At 43.3% G+C, this 17405-nt stretch overlaps 18 protein-coding genes across 18 annotated transcripts; 7 read left to right on the top strand and 11 right to left on the bottom strand.

Annotated features, from left to right (window-relative positions):
• Window positions 1-11: 11 nt before the first annotated feature.
• On the bottom strand, window positions 12-671 carry EHEL_081540 (60S ribosomal protein L10; the record flags this gene model as incomplete). Its single annotated transcript, XM_003887786.1, has 1 exon — window positions 12-671. The coding sequence occupies one exon, from the start codon at window positions 669-671 to the stop codon at window positions 12-14; it is 660 nt and encodes a 219-aa protein (XP_003887835.1).
• Window positions 672-716: 45 nt separating this feature from the next.
• EHEL_081530 (uncharacterized protein) lies at window positions 717-1352 on the bottom strand (the record flags this gene model as incomplete). Its single annotated transcript, XM_003887785.1, has 1 exon — window positions 717-1352. The coding sequence occupies one exon, from the start codon at window positions 1350-1352 to the stop codon at window positions 717-719; it is 636 nt and encodes a 211-aa protein (XP_003887834.1).
• Window positions 1353-1616: 264 nt separating this feature from the next.
• On the bottom strand, window positions 1617-1946 carry EHEL_081520 (uncharacterized protein; the record flags this gene model as incomplete). Its single annotated transcript, XM_003887784.1, has 1 exon — window positions 1617-1946. One exon carries the CDS (start codon window positions 1944-1946, stop codon window positions 1617-1619), a length of 330 nt encoding a protein of 109 aa, XP_003887833.1.
• Window positions 1947-2106: 160 nt separating this feature from the next.
• Window positions 2107-2676, bottom strand: EHEL_081510 (uncharacterized protein; the record flags this gene model as incomplete). The annotated part of the gene is made up of 1 exon (XM_003887783.1): window positions 2107-2676. One exon carries the CDS (start codon window positions 2674-2676, stop codon window positions 2107-2109), a length of 570 nt encoding a protein of 189 aa, XP_003887832.1.
• Window positions 2677-2722: 46 nt separating this feature from the next.
• On the bottom strand, window positions 2723-3658 carry EHEL_081500 (putative pseudouridylate synthase; the record flags this gene model as incomplete). Its single annotated transcript, XM_003887782.1, has 1 exon — window positions 2723-3658. One exon carries the CDS (start codon window positions 3656-3658, stop codon window positions 2723-2725), a length of 936 nt encoding a protein of 311 aa, XP_003887831.1.
• Window positions 3659-3723: 65 nt separating this feature from the next.
• EHEL_081490 (vacuolar-type H+-ATPase) lies at window positions 3724-4716 on the top strand (the record flags this gene model as incomplete). Its single annotated transcript, XM_003887781.1, has 1 exon — window positions 3724-4716. The coding sequence occupies one exon, from the start codon at window positions 3724-3726 to the stop codon at window positions 4714-4716; it is 993 nt and encodes a 330-aa protein (XP_003887830.1).
• A 30-nt stretch (window positions 4717-4746) lies between these two features.
• On the top strand, window positions 4747-5202 carry EHEL_081480 (ribosome biogenesis regulatory protein; the record flags this gene model as incomplete). The annotated part of the gene is made up of 1 exon (XM_003887780.1): window positions 4747-5202. One exon carries the CDS (start codon window positions 4747-4749, stop codon window positions 5200-5202), a length of 456 nt encoding a protein of 151 aa, XP_003887829.1.
• A 52-nt stretch (window positions 5203-5254) lies between these two features.
• EHEL_081470 (uncharacterized protein) lies at window positions 5255-5902 on the bottom strand (the record flags this gene model as incomplete). The annotated part of the gene is made up of 1 exon (XM_003887779.1): window positions 5255-5902. The coding sequence occupies one exon, from the start codon at window positions 5900-5902 to the stop codon at window positions 5255-5257; it is 648 nt and encodes a 215-aa protein (XP_003887828.1).
• A 165-nt stretch (window positions 5903-6067) lies between these two features.
• EHEL_081460 (uncharacterized protein) lies at window positions 6068-7174 on the bottom strand (the record flags this gene model as incomplete). Its single annotated transcript, XM_003887778.1, has 1 exon — window positions 6068-7174. The coding sequence occupies one exon, from the start codon at window positions 7172-7174 to the stop codon at window positions 6068-6070; it is 1107 nt and encodes a 368-aa protein (XP_003887827.1).
• Window positions 7175-7369: 195 nt separating this feature from the next.
• EHEL_081450 (serine/threonine kinase) lies at window positions 7370-8785 on the top strand (the record flags this gene model as incomplete). Its single annotated transcript, XM_003887777.1, has 1 exon — window positions 7370-8785. One exon carries the CDS (start codon window positions 7370-7372, stop codon window positions 8783-8785), a length of 1416 nt encoding a protein of 471 aa, XP_003887826.1.
• Window positions 8786-8807: 22 nt separating this feature from the next.
• EHEL_081440 (uncharacterized protein) lies at window positions 8808-9251 on the bottom strand (the record flags this gene model as incomplete). Its single annotated transcript, XM_003887776.1, has 1 exon — window positions 8808-9251. The coding sequence occupies one exon, from the start codon at window positions 9249-9251 to the stop codon at window positions 8808-8810; it is 444 nt and encodes a 147-aa protein (XP_003887825.1).
• Window positions 9252-9343: 92 nt separating this feature from the next.
• On the bottom strand, window positions 9344-10642 carry EHEL_081430 (N2,N2-dimethylguanosine tRNA methyltransferase; the record flags this gene model as incomplete). The annotated part of the gene is made up of 1 exon (XM_003887775.1): window positions 9344-10642. One exon carries the CDS (start codon window positions 10640-10642, stop codon window positions 9344-9346), a length of 1299 nt encoding a protein of 432 aa, XP_003887824.1.
• Window positions 10643-10895: 253 nt separating this feature from the next.
• On the top strand, window positions 10896-12794 carry EHEL_081420 (uncharacterized protein; the record flags this gene model as incomplete). The annotated part of the gene is made up of 1 exon (XM_003887774.1): window positions 10896-12794. The coding sequence occupies one exon, from the start codon at window positions 10896-10898 to the stop codon at window positions 12792-12794; it is 1899 nt and encodes a 632-aa protein (XP_003887823.1).
• A 67-nt stretch (window positions 12795-12861) lies between these two features.
• Window positions 12862-13656, bottom strand: EHEL_081410 (uncharacterized protein; the record flags this gene model as incomplete). The annotated part of the gene is made up of 1 exon (XM_003887773.1): window positions 12862-13656. The coding sequence occupies one exon, from the start codon at window positions 13654-13656 to the stop codon at window positions 12862-12864; it is 795 nt and encodes a 264-aa protein (XP_003887822.1).
• Window positions 13657-13726: 70 nt separating this feature from the next.
• On the top strand, window positions 13727-13999 carry EHEL_081405 (uncharacterized protein; the record flags this gene model as incomplete). Its single annotated transcript, XM_059743537.1, has 1 exon — window positions 13727-13999. One exon carries the CDS (start codon window positions 13727-13729, stop codon window positions 13997-13999), a length of 273 nt encoding a protein of 90 aa, XP_059599520.1.
• Window positions 14000-14052: 53 nt separating this feature from the next.
• Window positions 14053-15414, bottom strand: EHEL_081400 (phosphoinositide polyphosphatase; the record flags this gene model as incomplete). The annotated part of the gene is made up of 1 exon (XM_003887772.1): window positions 14053-15414. The coding sequence occupies one exon, from the start codon at window positions 15412-15414 to the stop codon at window positions 14053-14055; it is 1362 nt and encodes a 453-aa protein (XP_003887821.1).
• Window positions 15415-15599: 185 nt separating this feature from the next.
• Window positions 15600-16349, top strand: EHEL_081390 (uncharacterized protein; the record flags this gene model as incomplete). The annotated part of the gene is made up of 1 exon (XM_003887771.1): window positions 15600-16349. The coding sequence occupies one exon, from the start codon at window positions 15600-15602 to the stop codon at window positions 16347-16349; it is 750 nt and encodes a 249-aa protein (XP_003887820.1).
• A 214-nt stretch (window positions 16350-16563) lies between these two features.
• EHEL_081380 (GATA Zn-finger-containing transcription factor-like protein) lies at window positions 16564-17256 on the top strand (the record flags this gene model as incomplete). The annotated part of the gene is made up of 1 exon (XM_003887770.1): window positions 16564-17256. The coding sequence occupies one exon, from the start codon at window positions 16564-16566 to the stop codon at window positions 17254-17256; it is 693 nt and encodes a 230-aa protein (XP_003887819.1).
• Between the last annotated feature and the right edge of the window lie 149 nt (window positions 17257-17405).

The following is a 17405-nucleotide window of genomic DNA, read 5'->3' as shown; positions in this document are numbered from 1 at the left end:
AGATCACTGTTTTAATTATTAGCTGCTTGCTCAAGATTTCTCTTGAAATTGTCAATACTTCCCTTTTCCCTGATCACAGAAAAAGATCCTCCCCGTAGGATCACTCTCCCACTCTCCTTCAGATTGTTGAACTCGTCACTTAGCATGTTGGTAAACCCAAACCTCGAGCTGACTTGGATCTCCTGGTGTCCAGGGAATTTGTTCTTTGCTCTTCTCAGTGCCTCAACAGCAATGTCCTTGAAGGATTCTTTTGTCCTTATGCTAAGAATGGGCTGGTTGAATACAACCCTTGCTGCTCTTCCATAAGGCTTGCCAAAAGATCCTCTCATCCCTGTCTGAAGTCTATCGGCCCCTGCACAACTCAACATCTTGTTGATCCTGAGAACATGGAACGGATACACACGGACCCTTAGATGGAAGTTGTCTTTCCCAGCATGCTTCACCATGTACTTGTTAGCACATATACGGGCTGCCTCTAGCGCCTCAGCAGACAGATTCTCTCTCTCGTTCGAGATGCAATTGACCAGAAGTGGAAACTCAAGAACCCCCGCCTTACGCCTTCCAAGGTCAAAAATCTGGATCTTCGAGTCAGGGACTCCTCTGTTGAACCTTGACTTTGGATATGCCTTCTTGGACAGATATCTGTAGCACCTTCCAGGCCTTCTTCCCATTTCGAGGGTTAAAATTTTGCTAACTTAAAATCAGGCCATACACATTCAAGGGGGTTGAGAAGTAGATCTCAGATCGTCTGTCTCCTCCGCCTTCACTTTTTTTATTATCTTGAGTATTTTGTGCTCAAAAACACCACAGAATACTTCAAGGGCCATTCCAGAGGCGGCGCCATATCCCAACGAAAGAAGAACCCTACTTATTATCTTTTTAACTATGCACTTGATAATAGGCCCCTTCCCCTCTTTTCCCTCACAAACATAAGAGCTTATAGCAAAGCCCATGTCCATACTCACAGGAACTACCTCTATCTCAAAGGCACTCACCACATCTTTCATCTTTAAAGCACAATCTCGATAATATTTCGAGTGGTTGAACTTGAGACAGTTATCCCATATCAGATCAAGGTCTGCCTTGAATTCCTCAAAGGACTTATATTTCCCTATCTTTTTCTGGACAATACTTAAATCCATAGGTTTTTTTATTATTTCATAATAATTCGGCGCATCCTTTTTCAAAACTCTACTCAGAAATATTTTCGATTCCTCGAAAGACTTGATTGCTGTAAGAATCCGAGTAAGCCTTTGAGGGAGGAAAAACATACGATCTAGGAACAGTCTTTTCTCTTCACTGCTTGATATTAGCCCAAGAAGAAATACATTCCCTTCTTTACTCGCATTCATCACAGGTTCCAAAGGGCATGGCTCATTTCATCCTTTTCTCTCATACCCTAAATGTTCTACCGCCTAAAAGATGGTGAGAGAATCTATACATTGGATGAAGAGGAGACCTTCTGTGCACATCCTGCAAAGTTCACAATAGAAGACAAGTTCTCGAAGGAAAGAATAACTATCAAAAAGAGATTCAACATCCCGCCCTTCAACGATCTATGACTGTTTGAATAAAAAGTTAAAGAAGATTCAATTTAATTGTCTCCTGCTTTTCGATTATCCATAAAGGTTGGAGTTACCACTGCTAGCACTACCATTGTTTTCATCCTCTTCCTTAGCGCTGGAGCTAGGACTCTTTGCCGAGTTCTTGCCCTTGCTTTCATCAGTTGACTTTAGTGTAGGAGACTTTGATGCTGTATCAGTACCAACCTTACTGGGACTTCCACCATTCTTGCTGCCACCAAACCATCCTCTCTTGCTGGCCACAGCAAGAAGAATAGTGACAACAACCAAAGTTACGATGACTATTATTATAGTGTTTCTCTTGGATCTACCGTTTCCGCTAGACTCTCCAGAATTGTTGTTATCGTTTGCAGAATCAGCCATCTTGTTTTACGAGCTTGAAGCTTCTTTTATATTTATCCTGTAACATGTGTGACCAATCGAGAGCTTTTCTGGTTCAGATGTGTTTCATATCATAACATGTGCCATTGGACTTCCTCGTAGCGTTTCATCCTTCATCACTATTGTTAGGGCCTTCACGTAGTCATCCCCTGACAGACATCTCAGGCTCCTTCTCCTCTTGGCCTCCAATCGTAAATCTCAAGTAGTCGATCTTGCCTTTCAAATAAATCAGCTTCGAAAAGTCAACAGCTCTTTCTTTCAGCCTATCAATGAACACCCCAACATCTCTTATGCTTGTGACAATCTCTCTCATCATCTCCAATGCCTCACTCCGTACGGGTTGGTCCACGAATTCAAGAAGCATCTCTCCCAACACCTCCTTATCGTCGCAAGACAATGTCTTTAGCATCGACGCCCTGTCCTTTCTTACCAAAAACTCATTGATGTATGATAGATCTCTCTTGTGTATAGCCTGCTTCAACATATTGTTTTTGCTGTCTTTCTCAGAAGCATCCTGGATCGTAGAAATCTCAACATCCTTCTTGTAGTACGGATTCATTTTAATCTGCTTAGACCCGTTTTTGTTCTCGTCGTTGATCGAAAGCATTCTTTTCTTGGCGTTCTTGGTGTCTTCTTTAGACCCTGCGCTCTCATTAGAGCCATTCTCCTCAAAGCCTTCTAGCTTCTTTTGCTCAAGGCCTTCTTCAGACATTCACGGTTAAGATTTTTATTGAAAATATTTCTTCTATGAAAACTCGTTAGCACTTGGTGGACTCCAGCTCAATTCTTCTTACCAAAAAGCTTTCTATGCTTTTCTTCTCTATTCTCAGAACATCTAGCTCGAGAAGGTCACAGTAGTTTTCCTTGCTTCCTAGCGATGGAACAGTTCTTCCAAAGTCTCCGTTCACAAACTCCTTTATGTAGGTCCCGGCACTGGCCTCGAGAACAATATGATAGTAGATCCACCCATCTACATCTTTCTTTTTGCTTTCGAGAATGCAAACCTTCTTCTCCCTAGTTAGATTAGCTCTTCTGTGTAGAACCCTCAGCGGCGTCCTCTGCTTGATCACATAATCTTTCTTTAGATCAAGCTCCTTCTTGCAGCATAGAAATACAGAGTATGTCTTACTTGACACACTCTCTCCCTGGAAGATCATAGCCTTGCACTCTTTCTTCACGACACACAGATTCTTTATTTCAAGGCCGTCATAAAGAGACAGTCCCATCTTTTCAAAGTTAAGATTTCTTCGAGGATTCCTCACAGTAAGTAGAAAGGGCCTTCCCTCTACCATTCGGACGTCAAAGTCCTCCCTCCCCGCAGGGATAAAGACAACGTCATCTGCCAAAAAGAATTCTTTGACCTGCATCTTGAAATCAGACACGCTCCTGCTGCACTTAAGACGTCCCCCAACCACCAGAGGCGATTGTGTCATGTTTCTGTCCATCTTTACATACTCCCCATAAATGTATATCGGGCTATTCTGTATGACTATCTTAACACTGTCATCGGCCCTTATCATTATCTCCGTATGCGGAATATCCCAGTCTCCTTGTGGAAGCTTACTCTTCACCACTGCCTTGTCTATCTTTCCCTTGCCTCCGTCACTCACTGAGTAGACCTTGTTGTCATACATCTCGTCTTGGTGGCTTTCCACCGCTCTCCTCACTTCGCAAAGGACCTGTTCTTCATTCATTTGGGTGATATATAGGGATAATGAGGCTGCGAATGCTCTATTTATTTTGGCATGTTTTCCCATTCATGGAAAAACAATTCAGCCATGTGGAAAGGTATGGATACATAATATCAGAGATAAATGGCAAGAGAGAAGAAATGCTGAAGGAGGAAGACTACAATGCCCTGAAGAGATGCGAGAGCTTGGAGGAGGTGGCGATAAAGCTGTCAAGAACGTACCGCGGGCTTTCAGAAGGCATTGCCTACACAAAGCCTGAACTAAAGAAGAAGCTGCTGGAGTCTTTGAAGGCCGACTTTGACTATTATCATGATGCCGAGGACAAGGGAATAAGAACGATATTGGACTACTATATGGACTTCCACAAGATCCAAAACTTCTTTTACCTCCTCCAGTGCAAGCTTCAAGACCCAAATCTCGAGAAAAGTTTTGAGAAAATAGAGATAGGGGACTTCAGTGCTCTGAGGACAATTAAGTTTTCAAACGACATGGATGATGTTCAGAGATATTGCATGGAGAATAGCTTTCTCAAGAAGTTTGAGAAGAGAGTCAAGTTCAAGAAAGAGTTTTCTGCAAACAACTTCCAGGTGCTGCAGACACTGTTTTTCAAGTTTCACATTGAGGAGACATATAGGAATCTTAACGACGATATGGAGCACATGAGAGAGATACTAAAGCTTGAGGGAGACAGGCAAATAATAGAGATTACAGTGAACACGCTTAGCTCGAAAGATATAGTGGGGAAGAGGAGAATGGACCTATTCCCTGATGTACACTCGATGAGTCTGAATACAAGAGAGCTTCTCTCGCATGCGGAGAACCTGGAGGATATGAAGTCCATATTGAGCGAGGCATACGACTTCGATACAGATATCTCCAATGTGCTTATAAAGGCAGAGCTTCAAAAGTACAAGGAATCGTTCAGCATGTATGGAGATCTGAGCTGTGTGTATTCATACTTCAAGATGAAAGAGCAGGAAATAAAGAACATCCTGTGGGTTGCAGAATGCATTGTCCAGAACAGGCGTGATGCCATGGATCATTTATTCGTGGTCCGGTGATTTTTATCTGTTTTCCCTGCCCTTGAAGGAATGAATCATCTAAAGTTTCTAACTGTGATTAGTGGTAACGCGGTTGGAGACTCTGATATAAATCGAGAAACATCTAATTTATTGAAGGGGATTGTGAAGGAGATAAAGGCGTGTCCGTCAACAAGGATGGGGCCTGATCTTGTGTTTTCTCTTCCGGAGCCCGCGATTGTCTTCCCAAAGCAGCACTTGAAGGAGCATGTTGAGACGAGGTGGGAAAGATTTGCAAGAGCAAAAGGAATAAAGAAGAAGAAGAAGGGTCAGATTGTGTATGACGAAGAGATAGGGGACTATGTTCCTAGATACGGACCTCACAGCAAGAAGAACAGGATTCTGAAAGCAGCAGTCAAGGAGGGAGAGGTAACGTTGTCTGCACTCCGAAGACAGAGAAAGAAAAACATTGAGAAAAATGAGGCAAACAGGCTTGCTAACATTTTGAGAAAGAAAGGGGACGTCTGAGTCAAACACATTTACATGAAGCTTGGAGACGCAAGATCCGAATAAATCTGGCTTACTTGACAATAGATGTCTTCCATCTCAAATAAGGGGCTAATGTTCCTACAAGCCCGTCGCGAAATACTTCTTTCAGCCTAAACATCCTTACCTCGTCTGTTATCCTCCCCTGGAATTTCATCAGCTCCTTCGTCGTTTTACCTGTGAGAATGAGAAATGTCAGCCAGCATGCAAATGCACTCGACATGACAAACAGGTATCTGTGGATGGACATCATATAAGCAAACCTATTTGAGCCTTTAAGGATTGCTGCCAGTGAGTGGAGCCCTATGAAGGACACAGCAAAGTACAGATCCTTGATGTTGTTTGATGCAACACACCTCCCTATTATTGGGCAATGGTGATCTCTTCTGTGATAACACTTGTTGCATATTTCACAATGAATCGTTTTTGTCCCCACTATTCTGTTGCATTTATTGCATATTCCCTTTACATTTGCATCTCCGAAGTCGAGGAGCTGCCCAGGTGATTTTGCAAGGCATCCTACATAGTAGTAAAAGGAAGTTATGAGCAGGTAAAGCCGGATCGACACGCCTGAAACAATAACGGCTTCATAGAGCCCTAAAAGATATAGAATGATGACAAACGCCACAATAAGGGCCTCTGTATACCTTACAAGTTTGTTCATCGTCTTCCAAGCCTCCATAGGCAGACATTCCAACCTACTTTTTAAATCTTTTTCTCCTTTTTACACGCATATCAATCATTCAGGATTTACAAACGGGTACAGGTGATAGGCTAAATCCCAAGGACCTGGCAAGGGACGAATAGGACCGGATATTAAAAAAGTGTTTATTTATAGAGATCAGCCTCATATGGTAATCCCGATTTCCTTCCTAAAAGCCATGGTTGTTTTGTTTATCTTACATATTTCATTTTCTCCAGCTCCACCCACGTTGCAATGGCTGCCGTCTCCCCCAAACATCAATATACTGTCATCACAAGGCACAGATGAATTTTCTTCGATCGCTCCATGCTCGTACTCCGGAGAGTTGTCTAGATAATTAACAAATTCCGGATTGACAATATCGTTGAGCATGAGATCTCTTCCTTGATGTGCGTTTCCGTCATTCTCTCTGGTTCCAGAAGCTTTATACTTCGTCCTTCCGCCCTTGAGAAGTCCTCCAGACCTCTTCTTCCTGAACACTTTTCCTTCCCGGCAGTCTTTGTATCTATCGTCATTATAGCTTTCCTCGTCCCTCTCTTCTGTACTCACTTCGTCATCATGTCTGTATCGTCTCCTTTTACTTCCAAAAGACCCCATCCCACTGTTGAATGGCCCATATCCCCCAGGTCCGCCATCATAGTCAAACTCGTGGAATGATCTACGGCCTCTTTCTTGATAATCTGAAGAAGAGCTTGTGTCATTGTCATATCTGGAACTTTCTTGTCCATGACCTTCATCTTCATCTAGTGGTAGGTGCCTTCTTCTAGAGAGTCTGTGGCTGCGATTATATCGAACCCACTCCTTCACCTTTCTCTTATGAGATATTGGGATCCAGCTAAATATCTGGAGATTGTCTTCTCCGTCCTCCTTGCAAGTTTCTCCGATTACCATGTCGTCATTGATCCCGAGGCATTTATCGCCAATAACGATCTTCAAATTGTTGCCGGGCATCAATACAAGCCTTGTTCTTTGATTCCACTTCCCGTGCTCCGGATAAAAATGCCATCTCTTGTGGGAATATGCAGCGAAGTCGGCAACCTTCCCCTCCATTCCAGGGACAGGATAGAACAGCACATTACTAGATTCTCCTCCTCCCATCTTCTTCATTCGAAATTTGAGTGGACTCTCATCATACTTTGCTAATACTATATTTACCCCATCACGTGTTAGAAATCTTTGTTTTCCCTCAGAAAATATATACCCAACTTCTTCTTTTCTTGCGCACATCAATGCCAAATACATCAGAAGCATGACGTTTTTCTGGATCTGCCACGGCCTTTATATTGCAGCTCTGTACCATTTCTGAAACATCTACAGACCCCAAACTCGCTTCTAGCTGGTTTCTTTTCGTTCCATTGTATCATGTATTCGAAACGAAGCCCTCCGTGCCTCGGTGGAACCTGAAACATATCTTGAAATACCATCTCTAGAGAAACAACAGGACACATGTATCTCCAAAAGAAGTTCTTGAACTTCAATATAACAGGTCTTCTAGGGTCTGGGAGCTATGGAGACGTGGTTTCAGCTATTGACAGCATAACTAGTATGAAAGTAGCAATAAAGTTTATCAGAAAGGATGTGGATCGATGGAAACATGGTCTTGAGCCAAAGATTCAGCAAATTCTGAACCACAAGAACATATGTAAGCTCTATGGATATATCAATACGTCAAGGAACCTGGTACTGGTGTTGGAGCTAGTAAACGGCATGGATCTTCATAAGTATATTAGAAGATATGGAAAGCTTGAGGAAGACCATGCTAGAGCCTTGTTTGTCCAGATACTACATGGGGTAGATTACCTGCATACCCATTCTATTGTCCATCGGGATCTGAAGCTAGAAAACATCATTGTACACGAAGAGACTGCTAAGATATGTGACTTTGGTCTTTCTACATTCTATGACAGACACTCTGTGCTCAAGGACTACTGCGGAACTCCTCAGTGTGCGCCCCCGGAAATCATGAGGGGAATCCCGTACATTGGGCCGGAGGTCGACGTCTGGTGCCTAGGAATAATCCTCTATGCAATGGTCCATGGGAAGCTTCCGTTTGAGAATGAGGAGATTGGCCTTTCCAGTAGACATGAAATCATATCCAAAGTAGAGATAGATGAATCCTTGTCTAATGAGCTGAAGGATCTAATAAGAAAGATCATTGAGCCTGATAAGTCTATGAGGATAGAGATGGACCAATTGATGAGGCATCCTTGGGTAGGTACTACAAGAGAGAACCATAGAAAAAGCATAGTGTTTGTTGACTATAATGTTATTGAAAGGTTGGTTGAGATAGGATTCAAAAAAGAAGAAGTCCTCAGGAATATTCCCGACAGGAGCTCAAAGGAGTATTCAGCGTACTGCCTGGTTAGCAGGAGCCCATCATCGCTGTCGAGACACCACCTGACAGCACCCGGAAGTATCCAGCAGTGCCGCCCTTACAACATTGTTGATCTTAACTTCATAACCGATGAGGAGACAATTTCGAATCATCAGAGGAGGATGTGGAAGCATGAGATACTTCGTGGAATGAGCTCTGTGAGGGACGGGTGCCTTTTCTCCCTCTTATGGAGCAGGAGAAAGATCTATCTTGTGAACAAAGATATGAATCTAAGTCTGGCGATATCTAGATCTCTTATCGAGAGTTCTCTGGCTACGTTTCCAAAGATAACCTTTAGAAAGAAGTCTAGGTATGTTGTCCGCCATACTAGTGGATTGGTGGTAAACCTGGAGCTTACTGAGAAGCACCCGTTCACCACATGCACATTCACACTTGTAGGGGGAAATAAGATAGAGTTCGTCAACTTTGTGATGGACTTTATCGGGTTTACCAGCCAGGAAAATAAAGAAAGGCATATCTGGGTATGAGCTTTCTCAGAAGAACCAGAGTTTAGAGATTAAAGTATTTATACAGAAAGTATACAAACTCTCCACTGTATTTGTTCTCCCTTAGAAACTTTCTGACAGTTACAGACCCAACGGTTTTGATCCAGTAATTGACGACCCAGACATGCATTCCAAGAAACTTCTTCATATTTGAGTCTATCTTCTCCACACTGTGGGATAGCCACATTATGTTGTTGAACACTGTTTTCTGGTCTAAATTCTTAAGCTTTTCTTTGTCGTCGTCCTCTATGATGTATGAATCCATCCTCCAAAGCTTGGCATACTCCTCATTAGACATTTTGGATGAAAACTTGGCATACCTCTGGGACTTCTTCTCATCCCATTCTCGTGCTTTTTTCACAAGCTCTTTGATTCCTTTTACCTGCTCTTTGGTGATGCTTTCCATCCCTGCTCTTTCCTTCAGTACGTTGAGGAACTTCCAGGACATGCAATGGAGGGCTTCGCCCCATCCAGTCAATACAAGAAGGTCTTCGGGACATGAGAAATAGAAGAAAAGCAAGCCTCTCCAGTTAAAAACTTTTAATGCCTTCTGGGAAGAGAAAGAGGACCCATTCCAGATCTCAGAAGACCCTTGAAGAGCTCTTTGGCCTCAAGGGCCTTTACACTTTCATTCCCATCGAACTTTACTCCTGCCTCCTTTATCTTTTCTTGGTCATCTGAGTCATTCAGCAGTAGCACCCTGTTTATCAAATCAATTGGTGCATCCGTCTTGATTGCATTCAGCTCGGCGTGTGTATAAGATACCAGATATCCCATGTTTGCTAAAGCATGCATCAACCTTGATTGCTTGATAGTGCTAATCCCTAGGATAGAGCACAGCCTTGGAATCTCATAATAAAACATAGTTGGTAACTCTTGCTCTAGATACCTTAGGACTCCAACAAGCCTCTTGTTACTTTCATCCGCACCATTCAAAACATTTCTGACGGTGTCCATGTCATTCAAAGGCCCATTCCAGAACGGCCCACACAACTTCATTCTCCTGCTGCAATTGCCGCATCTATTGTCAATCTCCTTTTGCCCACCACTTATTTCAGCGATGTTGTGGCAGCTGCACATCAGCACAAGGCTGTTTCTCTCAATCACAGATTTTGGATTTCTTCTTATTACACGAAGGAACATCCGAACATAGAAGTCAATGCTCAGAGACATCACAGGCTCCACACTGCATCCAAACTTCGATGCCTGCCTCGATACAAGGGACACAATGGTTCTTAGCGGTGTTTCATTCATCCCTATTCCTCTCATGATCGCCGTAGAATACTTGATGAGACACTTCTTCTCGTTGGAACACAAGACTCCCTTGTCTGTTGCAGTAAGGCATATAATCCCCTTGTGCCTGATTGCTCGCAGTGCATTATCTATGTATTCAGAGCAGCTTCCAAAAGGGTCTATGTCAATGACATCGAAGAAGCAAGGCAAAGAGCCCATAAGAACATTACAGTCAGACCTGATGATATTGGCTCTTGACCTCCCGCTTGCTTTGATGTCCTGCAAATTTGACTCAAAGTATTCCACCTCTCCAATCCCGTTCAACAACATGTTTGACTTTATGGCGTCGATCGACGATTGGGAAATATCATTCAGATAAACTGTAGAGTTACTTATTTCCTTGAGGTACCTTATCCCCCGCAACCCTGTTGCAGACATTGCGTCCAGAATCCTGACTGTGTCCTTATCCTTGAAGCATTCCTTTATGACCTCTACAGATATGTCTCGATTCAGTTTCTGTGCGGGGTTGAAGAAGGTCCATTCATTCTTCACGATCGCCGTTGATTCCTCCACAATCGTTTCCTTTGTATCGCCTTTCCCTTCCATTGGGGTCAGAATAGTCCTCAATATTGGATACCCACTAAAGTCCATGTATTCCCTGGCATCAGCATTCTGTGCCTCCCCCATTCGCCTGCCCATGGGATCTCCTAGCCAATATTCTTTCTTGAGACACAAGAAATCTACTGATCTTGGCGTTCTGGCTTACCATTCTTCTCACTGTTGTACAGAGCTTTTCAATCTGCTTTTCGATCCTTTCTATCTGGACTTGAATTGGAGAAAATATGTCACCCATAAAAGGATGAGATTTTCCAACACTTTGAGGGCGAACCAAGTCGACGAGTGGAAGGAAAACTACGTATCTTACGAAATTCTCAAGTCCCTGATGGTGAAAGACAGAAAGGGATTCAAGACCCAGATTAACGAGGAGCTCAGGAAGATAAACGACTTCTTCTTCCTGCTTGAAAAAAAGGCTGTCATTGAAAAGGAGGAGATATTCATAGATGCAGGGATATCCGCCGAGGCCAGGGTGCCCAATGACTCCGGAATAAGAATCAGAGGCTCCCGAAAGAAGGCTGGGTGCCTCAGCGATGACTATGGCCTGGGAAGAGATGACCAAAAGGACCGGCTTAGAATCAGCACTGACGGAAAAGATGAGCTTGATGAGGAAAGGGACGACGAGGACTCTAAGTCTGCAAGTACTTCTGAAGAAGTGGAGGATGAGATTGAGGAATTGGCCAAAAAAGCCGTGAAAGGCACAAATGAGAAGGGCTTTGCAGATATATTTAAGATTTCCAAGCGGCTTGAAAGGAGGAAAAAGGAAAAGAATATACAAGAGTTCCTCCATGCAGTGATAAACATTAAAAGGTTTAGGGAGCTGAACTACACAGGGCTGATGAAGCTTTTGAAGAAATATGACAGGATGTATCCCCAAGAAAGGTTTTATGATTCCTTCTCTAGAAGTGTCAGCGAGTCATACTTCAATAAGTCCAGGCGCATTGACGATGTATGTAGGTCCGTGAAGGAGCTTTACACAAATACCTTTGCAAAAAACGACCCGGCTAAGGCAAAGACGGTATTCAAGAAGTTGAAAGCCAAGAGAAAAGCAGATCCTCTTACCTCTTATATGTCTGGGATACTGGGGGGAATATCTCTTGGAATGATGGGATTAATCAATTTCGGGAAGAAGCAGATGGATAAGGAGCTGTTCTTTTCTATGGCGCTTCTACACTACGGAGCGTTTCTTTTCGGAATATCTCTTGCCATATTCAAAAGATTCCACATAAACTACAAGTTTATTTTCAACTTCGATGTCTGTTCATCACTGAGCTCAGATAAGTATCTGCTCTTGACCTCCCTCTCTGTATTTGCTAATGTAGTTAGTACATGGATCAACATCTCTTTTGTCCATCTTAATCCATATTGGCTGCTCTTGCCCCATCTCCTTGTACTAGTAATACCGCTCAGGGTGTTGTACTACGAGTCCAGATTTTACCTCCTCTTGGTCGTGTTCAGGATAATCACGCTTCCGATGTCATTTGTAAGGTTCAGGCACTTCTACTTTGCGGATGTTGGCCAAAGCCTTACTCCTTGCTTCAAGAAGATATTTTTCTATGGGGTCAAGCTCAGCTGGAGGTCCGAGGGCTGTATCAATTCATTTTTTGCAATGGTTAGGTTCTTACAATGTCTTAGGCGATATAAGGACACCCGCCTTAAATTTCCGCACATTGCAAATGCTCTCAAGTACTCTCTTTCCATCCTAGTGGGGTTCGCAGTGCCTCTGTACTCAAGCAACAAGACATGGGACCTCTTTATTTACAAAGGTATGGTTGTCACTGTCTCATCCATTTATTCCAGTGCTTGGGACGTATTTATGGACTGGGGTATCGTTAGAGACAAGATGATGTATCCCAGATATGCCTACACCTGCGGAGTGACATTCAATCTGATATGCAGATTTTTCTGGGTATTACTATACTGGTTCAAAATTTCTCCGCTCTGGATGGCATTTGTAGAAATAAGCAGGAGGTTTGTATGGACTATTTTCAGAGTGGAGTTCGAGCATCTTAACAACTGCAGCGAATTTAAGTCAAAGGGCTCTATGCAGCTTACGTCTAGAGAGCTCTTTTACAAAAGGGACTACGAAGCGGATGCCAGACCCAACGACACGGAAACAGAAAACGATTCGAGTATTGCATAGCGAGATAGACGAAATGCTCTTTGGAGTCTATAGGCTAGTTTCTCTCGTAGAGCCGAAATCCCATCAGCTACACAGACGGAAGGTCAAAGGACAGGGTTGGCTTAATCCTTGAGAGGCTCTTGCATGCCTTTCCTATATCCAACTTTTTATTTCCTACGCCATTCTTGATAAAATCTCTTGATGTTGAGGAGTTTAAGGCAACATATATGTTGAACATTGTGAATAGAAAGATGATGAAGAAAAGTAGAGTGTACAGCGCACCAAAGGCGGCCACAAGGATCCTGAGGGAAAGTGCAAAAAATGTGCTCTTACTGCACATCGTTACCAGATTGTACATAAACCCTGCATTTATCAAGGTAACCATACTCAGGGTATACAGGTAGATGTGGAAGTATCTTATGTTGTTTCTACCAATGCAGTTTCCAAACCACATGCAGTGGTGATCCATCTCAAGAACACATCTGTTGCACTCTCTGCAATGGGACATTCCATTGACGCGAAATAAATTACATTCCAAACAATACTTCTCCTGATACTCCGTCCCGTTTATCCTTATTGCTCTTACCCAGTCTCCATTCTTGTTTGTGTGTATCTGTGTCGATACATTCTCTTCGAATGCAACCACGTCTGGTGTATACTTGTGGTAAACCTTTCTATTAACTCTCCCTGGATCGGCCAGGCATGCCCTTAGGAAGGACAGTGAGCTGATCATAACCAAGAGAGCAAGGCTGCAAGACCCGTAAAGAGATCTTGTAAACAGAAGACAGTGCAACAGGACACCAATGTACATCTTGATGTGCATAAACATCACAAGCTTTATCCTGAATCGGTCTTTAAAAAGTCCCTGAGATTTACTGCTCATCTCCACTGTTAAAGGGATGGTTTGTATTTGAGCATTTTAGAACCAATCACCTTGTTTCGAACTTTCACAGATGATGCGCCCCTTAAATAGACATGTGGAAGGTGAGACTGTCTATTCGTTTGGAAAGGTCGAGAGCAGACTTGGAGACGGGAAATACAAAGTAACGTTCCGAGAAAAAGATATCATAATCGCCACCAGAGGTTGGCTCGACACTGGCACCTGGATTCGTATGTATGGGACATTTAAGTCTGGAGTCCTAAGAACAACCTTTGTGGGAGATCTGGGCAGTGTCGATATAAATCTCCTTGAGAGGGCCATTGAGTACACAAGAGAGCGCTTGTAGAAGAATTTATTCTAAAGTACAGGATTGCTTATAATCGTCGTCCCACTCCAAAACTAGTAAGAGACCTGGGATTCCTCGGAATCTTCCCTTTTTTCCAACAGAATGTTTATAATGCTGTGCTTTTGCCTGTCTGTAAACCTGCCGTTTATGAGCCTGGTCGCAGAAATCATAAAGTCGTCCATGTATCCAATAAACGATCTCCTGCCCTTGAGAGCTAGCTCCTTCTTCATTGCGTCAGATCCCGTGTACAGGTTGCTTAACGAATTTCCGTTGTCTGCCCAGCATTCCTGCATCTTCTTCAGGACATCACCATCGTTCACAGCCTTCTCGAAATAGAACATGCATATCAGAGACTGTGCAACGTTTGTTCTATCAAGGCAGTCTAAGCAGTTCACTCGGAAGATCACTCCTTCCTGTTCAATGCTCCGGAGCTTGAAATAGAGAAGGAACTTCAAGTCATCGTAGTTGTTTGCATGTGCATTCAAATCAAATGTGGTGTACGGGATGTTCTCTAGATTCAGCAACTTGCTGAAGTACGAGGTAAGCCGCTTTTCGTACTTCTTTTCTCCAAGAAGATTGATTACATGCACCTTCCCATACTCCTTCCCGAGCTTTACAAAGTGCTTTTTAAACGCCTTTCTTACGTCCTCATCGTCCCCGTAGATGTTTATCTTTGTGGAGATTCCATGCTCTATCTGGTTCCAGAATATCGGGACAGACCCTCTGATCGTTGTGAAGTCGAATATCGTGCTGTTGTTTCGCTTTGTCTGAAAGTGTGTCTTTACAAAAAGAGATGCATTCCCCTCGCTATCAATCCCTCTGCATAAATATCTTGTCCCAACTCTATTGGAGGACACAAGCGAAAGAAGCTTCATGTGATAAAAGTCTCCCGATGCCTTGAATGCCTCTGCTGCAAAAAACCCGCAGAAAAGTGTTGGGATGCTGAGATTAAGAGGATCTCTCCCCGGCCTGTGGGAAAGCACCCACGGGTAAGAGCTTGGTCCAAGATATCTCAAGAGATTCGTCTTCATGTGCTTGTTCCACACAAACTCGTCTTCTATCGACAGGAATCCGGAAAAGTAGTAGAAGTCGTGTGATTGAACAAATCCTTTTACCTGGGACATTATCTCATCAGCCCTGCTGGGGTTGTTAATGTTCAGGAACCTAATTTTATCAATCTTGTATATCTCCACTGCATCATACATACCCACAAGAGTGCTTTTGGTGACACATGCAAGAAATTCCTCGTAGAGCTCATTCTTTTCGACCTTAAGAATCCCTAGAATTGTTTGGAATTCAATCTGCTTTGAGTCGGGCTTTTTGCTTATGGATCCCGTATATGAAAGAGTAGCAACGCCAGACTCTGTTTCCCACGATATCCTCTTTGAGGATGCTGAGTACACCAGCCTTGCCATCTATGTTCTTATGGGGTCTATTTTGTATCTGTTTGTTTGTTAATATCGGGACGAGATACTAGGCCTTGCAGACAACCATTCGCTGAAGACTTTCTTTTTCCAAGGGAGATTAGATGTGGATGATTGCAATTGATGAAACCAAGTGTCAGTAGTCCAAATAAAAGGAGTTTCGAGCATGTTTACAGATGGGCGTCTACAGAATAGGTGCATACATGATTCTCCAGATGTTCGATGTAAGCGTGTATGTGCCACTTTATGCCATCTATGGAGGATCTCATCTGGGTGAGAAGCTTATCTTGAAAGATGTTAAGATTGAGGCTAGAAATAATCCAGAGCTGTTTGGGCACTTTGCAAGGAACAATGAGGAGGAAAAGGATTATTACGTGGATAGCCTAGAGATATACAAGATTGAGGATAAGGAAGTGGTGAGGGGGCTGAGCAGTAGGGTGCCTAAGAGCACCAATCTTGGAACGATGGCATTTGACTTTTCCATGCTTAAGGCGATTCTAAGCCAGGAGAACCAAAAAAGCACAGGGCACTCTCCAGAGATAAAGATAAAGAGCATCGAGATCAAGATACCTCTTGCGGTTCAGATCTTCCTTCATATACCGATTCTGCTGGTGGCTGTGATAGTGTTCTATTTATTTTTATCATTTGGGATTGAGGAGGAAGGAGGATTATCTGACAAGGAGATAGAAAGAATACCGCTATGTCCATATTCCAGCCAGGAATTCATCAGCAAAGGCTGCATTATCTGCTTAGAAGATTTTGAGGATGGGGGATGTGTGCGAAATCTTGGATGTGGCCATGTGTTCCATAGGGAATGCGTTGACAAATGGCTTCGCAAGAACTTTGTGTGCCCTGTCTGCAGAAGTAGGATGAGTGCGGGGCATGATAAGCAAAGATGCGAGCGAAGGAGAGTCCATGTCCTGTAGCCTTGTAAGCCCATCACTGGCCAGCGGCACACTTGCTGTAAATAGAATATTAGAATTGCATATTAAAGGACGGCCGTTCGCATGTCAAACTTTGATATTCTAAAACAAGTTAATATTAAAGAGGAATCCGATAGCACTAAGAGCGTCTTGGAGGCATATATCTATCTCTTAATTCCTATGTAAAAACGGCTATAATGGGGACTACCCTTTAAGAATGTTGACCAAGCAAGGCTTTTGTAGTAACTGTAACACCACGGCAACACCTTTGTGGAGAAGGGCGGAAGATGGGAGCTATCTCTGCAACGCATGTGGACTTTATTACAAAATACACGGAAGAAAAAGACCGACCAGTTTTAAGACAGATTCGTCCAAGCCTCGGGTGAGATGCAGAAGGATCAGCGGGGAGATGCACAGTGCACACGGCTCGGAGATGCTGTGGAGTACTTACAAACACAGGAGCAGGATGCAGAGTTCGTTTGGCTTCCAGCACGAGGAAAACCAAGTGAACTCGGCCTGTAAATATAAGGATTATCCTGCGAAGCACAAGGACTTCAAGAGAGGCGAAGGGGCATCTCAGACGGACTCCAGCAAAAACGCATTCTACGAGGACTTTGGAATGCCGAGGTATGATAGAAGTGCCACTCCAGAAGATAGGAGAGATTATAGACGTGATACAAACATAGCTGCAAAGTCTTTGATTAGAAGACATTTTGATAAGAGGCCGGGACGGATTCCGACATTTATGGGCGGAGCTGAAGATGAAGGGGCTATGAATGAAGAGAAGGTAGGGAAAACATCTTCCTCGCCATGGGCAAAAGTTAAGGAAGAGGAGCACGAGGCAGACCTAGAGGACTCAGAGGTAATAGCCATTAACGCCCTGCTAGACTTGTCCCGCGAGAGGATCTAGCTTTGGCCATCCGACCGCATGTATCCATTAAATAATATTGAGCTATGCCTATGCGATATGTCCATGAATGATCTTACTACTGGCTTGATCTCAAAGTGACATCTTATCAATTCCGTTATGTTTTAGATATTAAAACATTGTATGAAGAA

The sequence above is a fragment of the Encephalitozoon hellem genome, chromosome VIII (assembly GCF_000277815.2).
Source record: "Encephalitozoon hellem ATCC 50504 chromosome VIII, complete sequence".
NCBI lineage: Eukaryota > Fungi > Microsporidia > Unikaryonidae > Encephalitozoon > Encephalitozoon hellem.
Note: the sequence above shows the minus strand (reverse complement) of the source record. Positions and strands in the feature narration are given on the sequence as shown.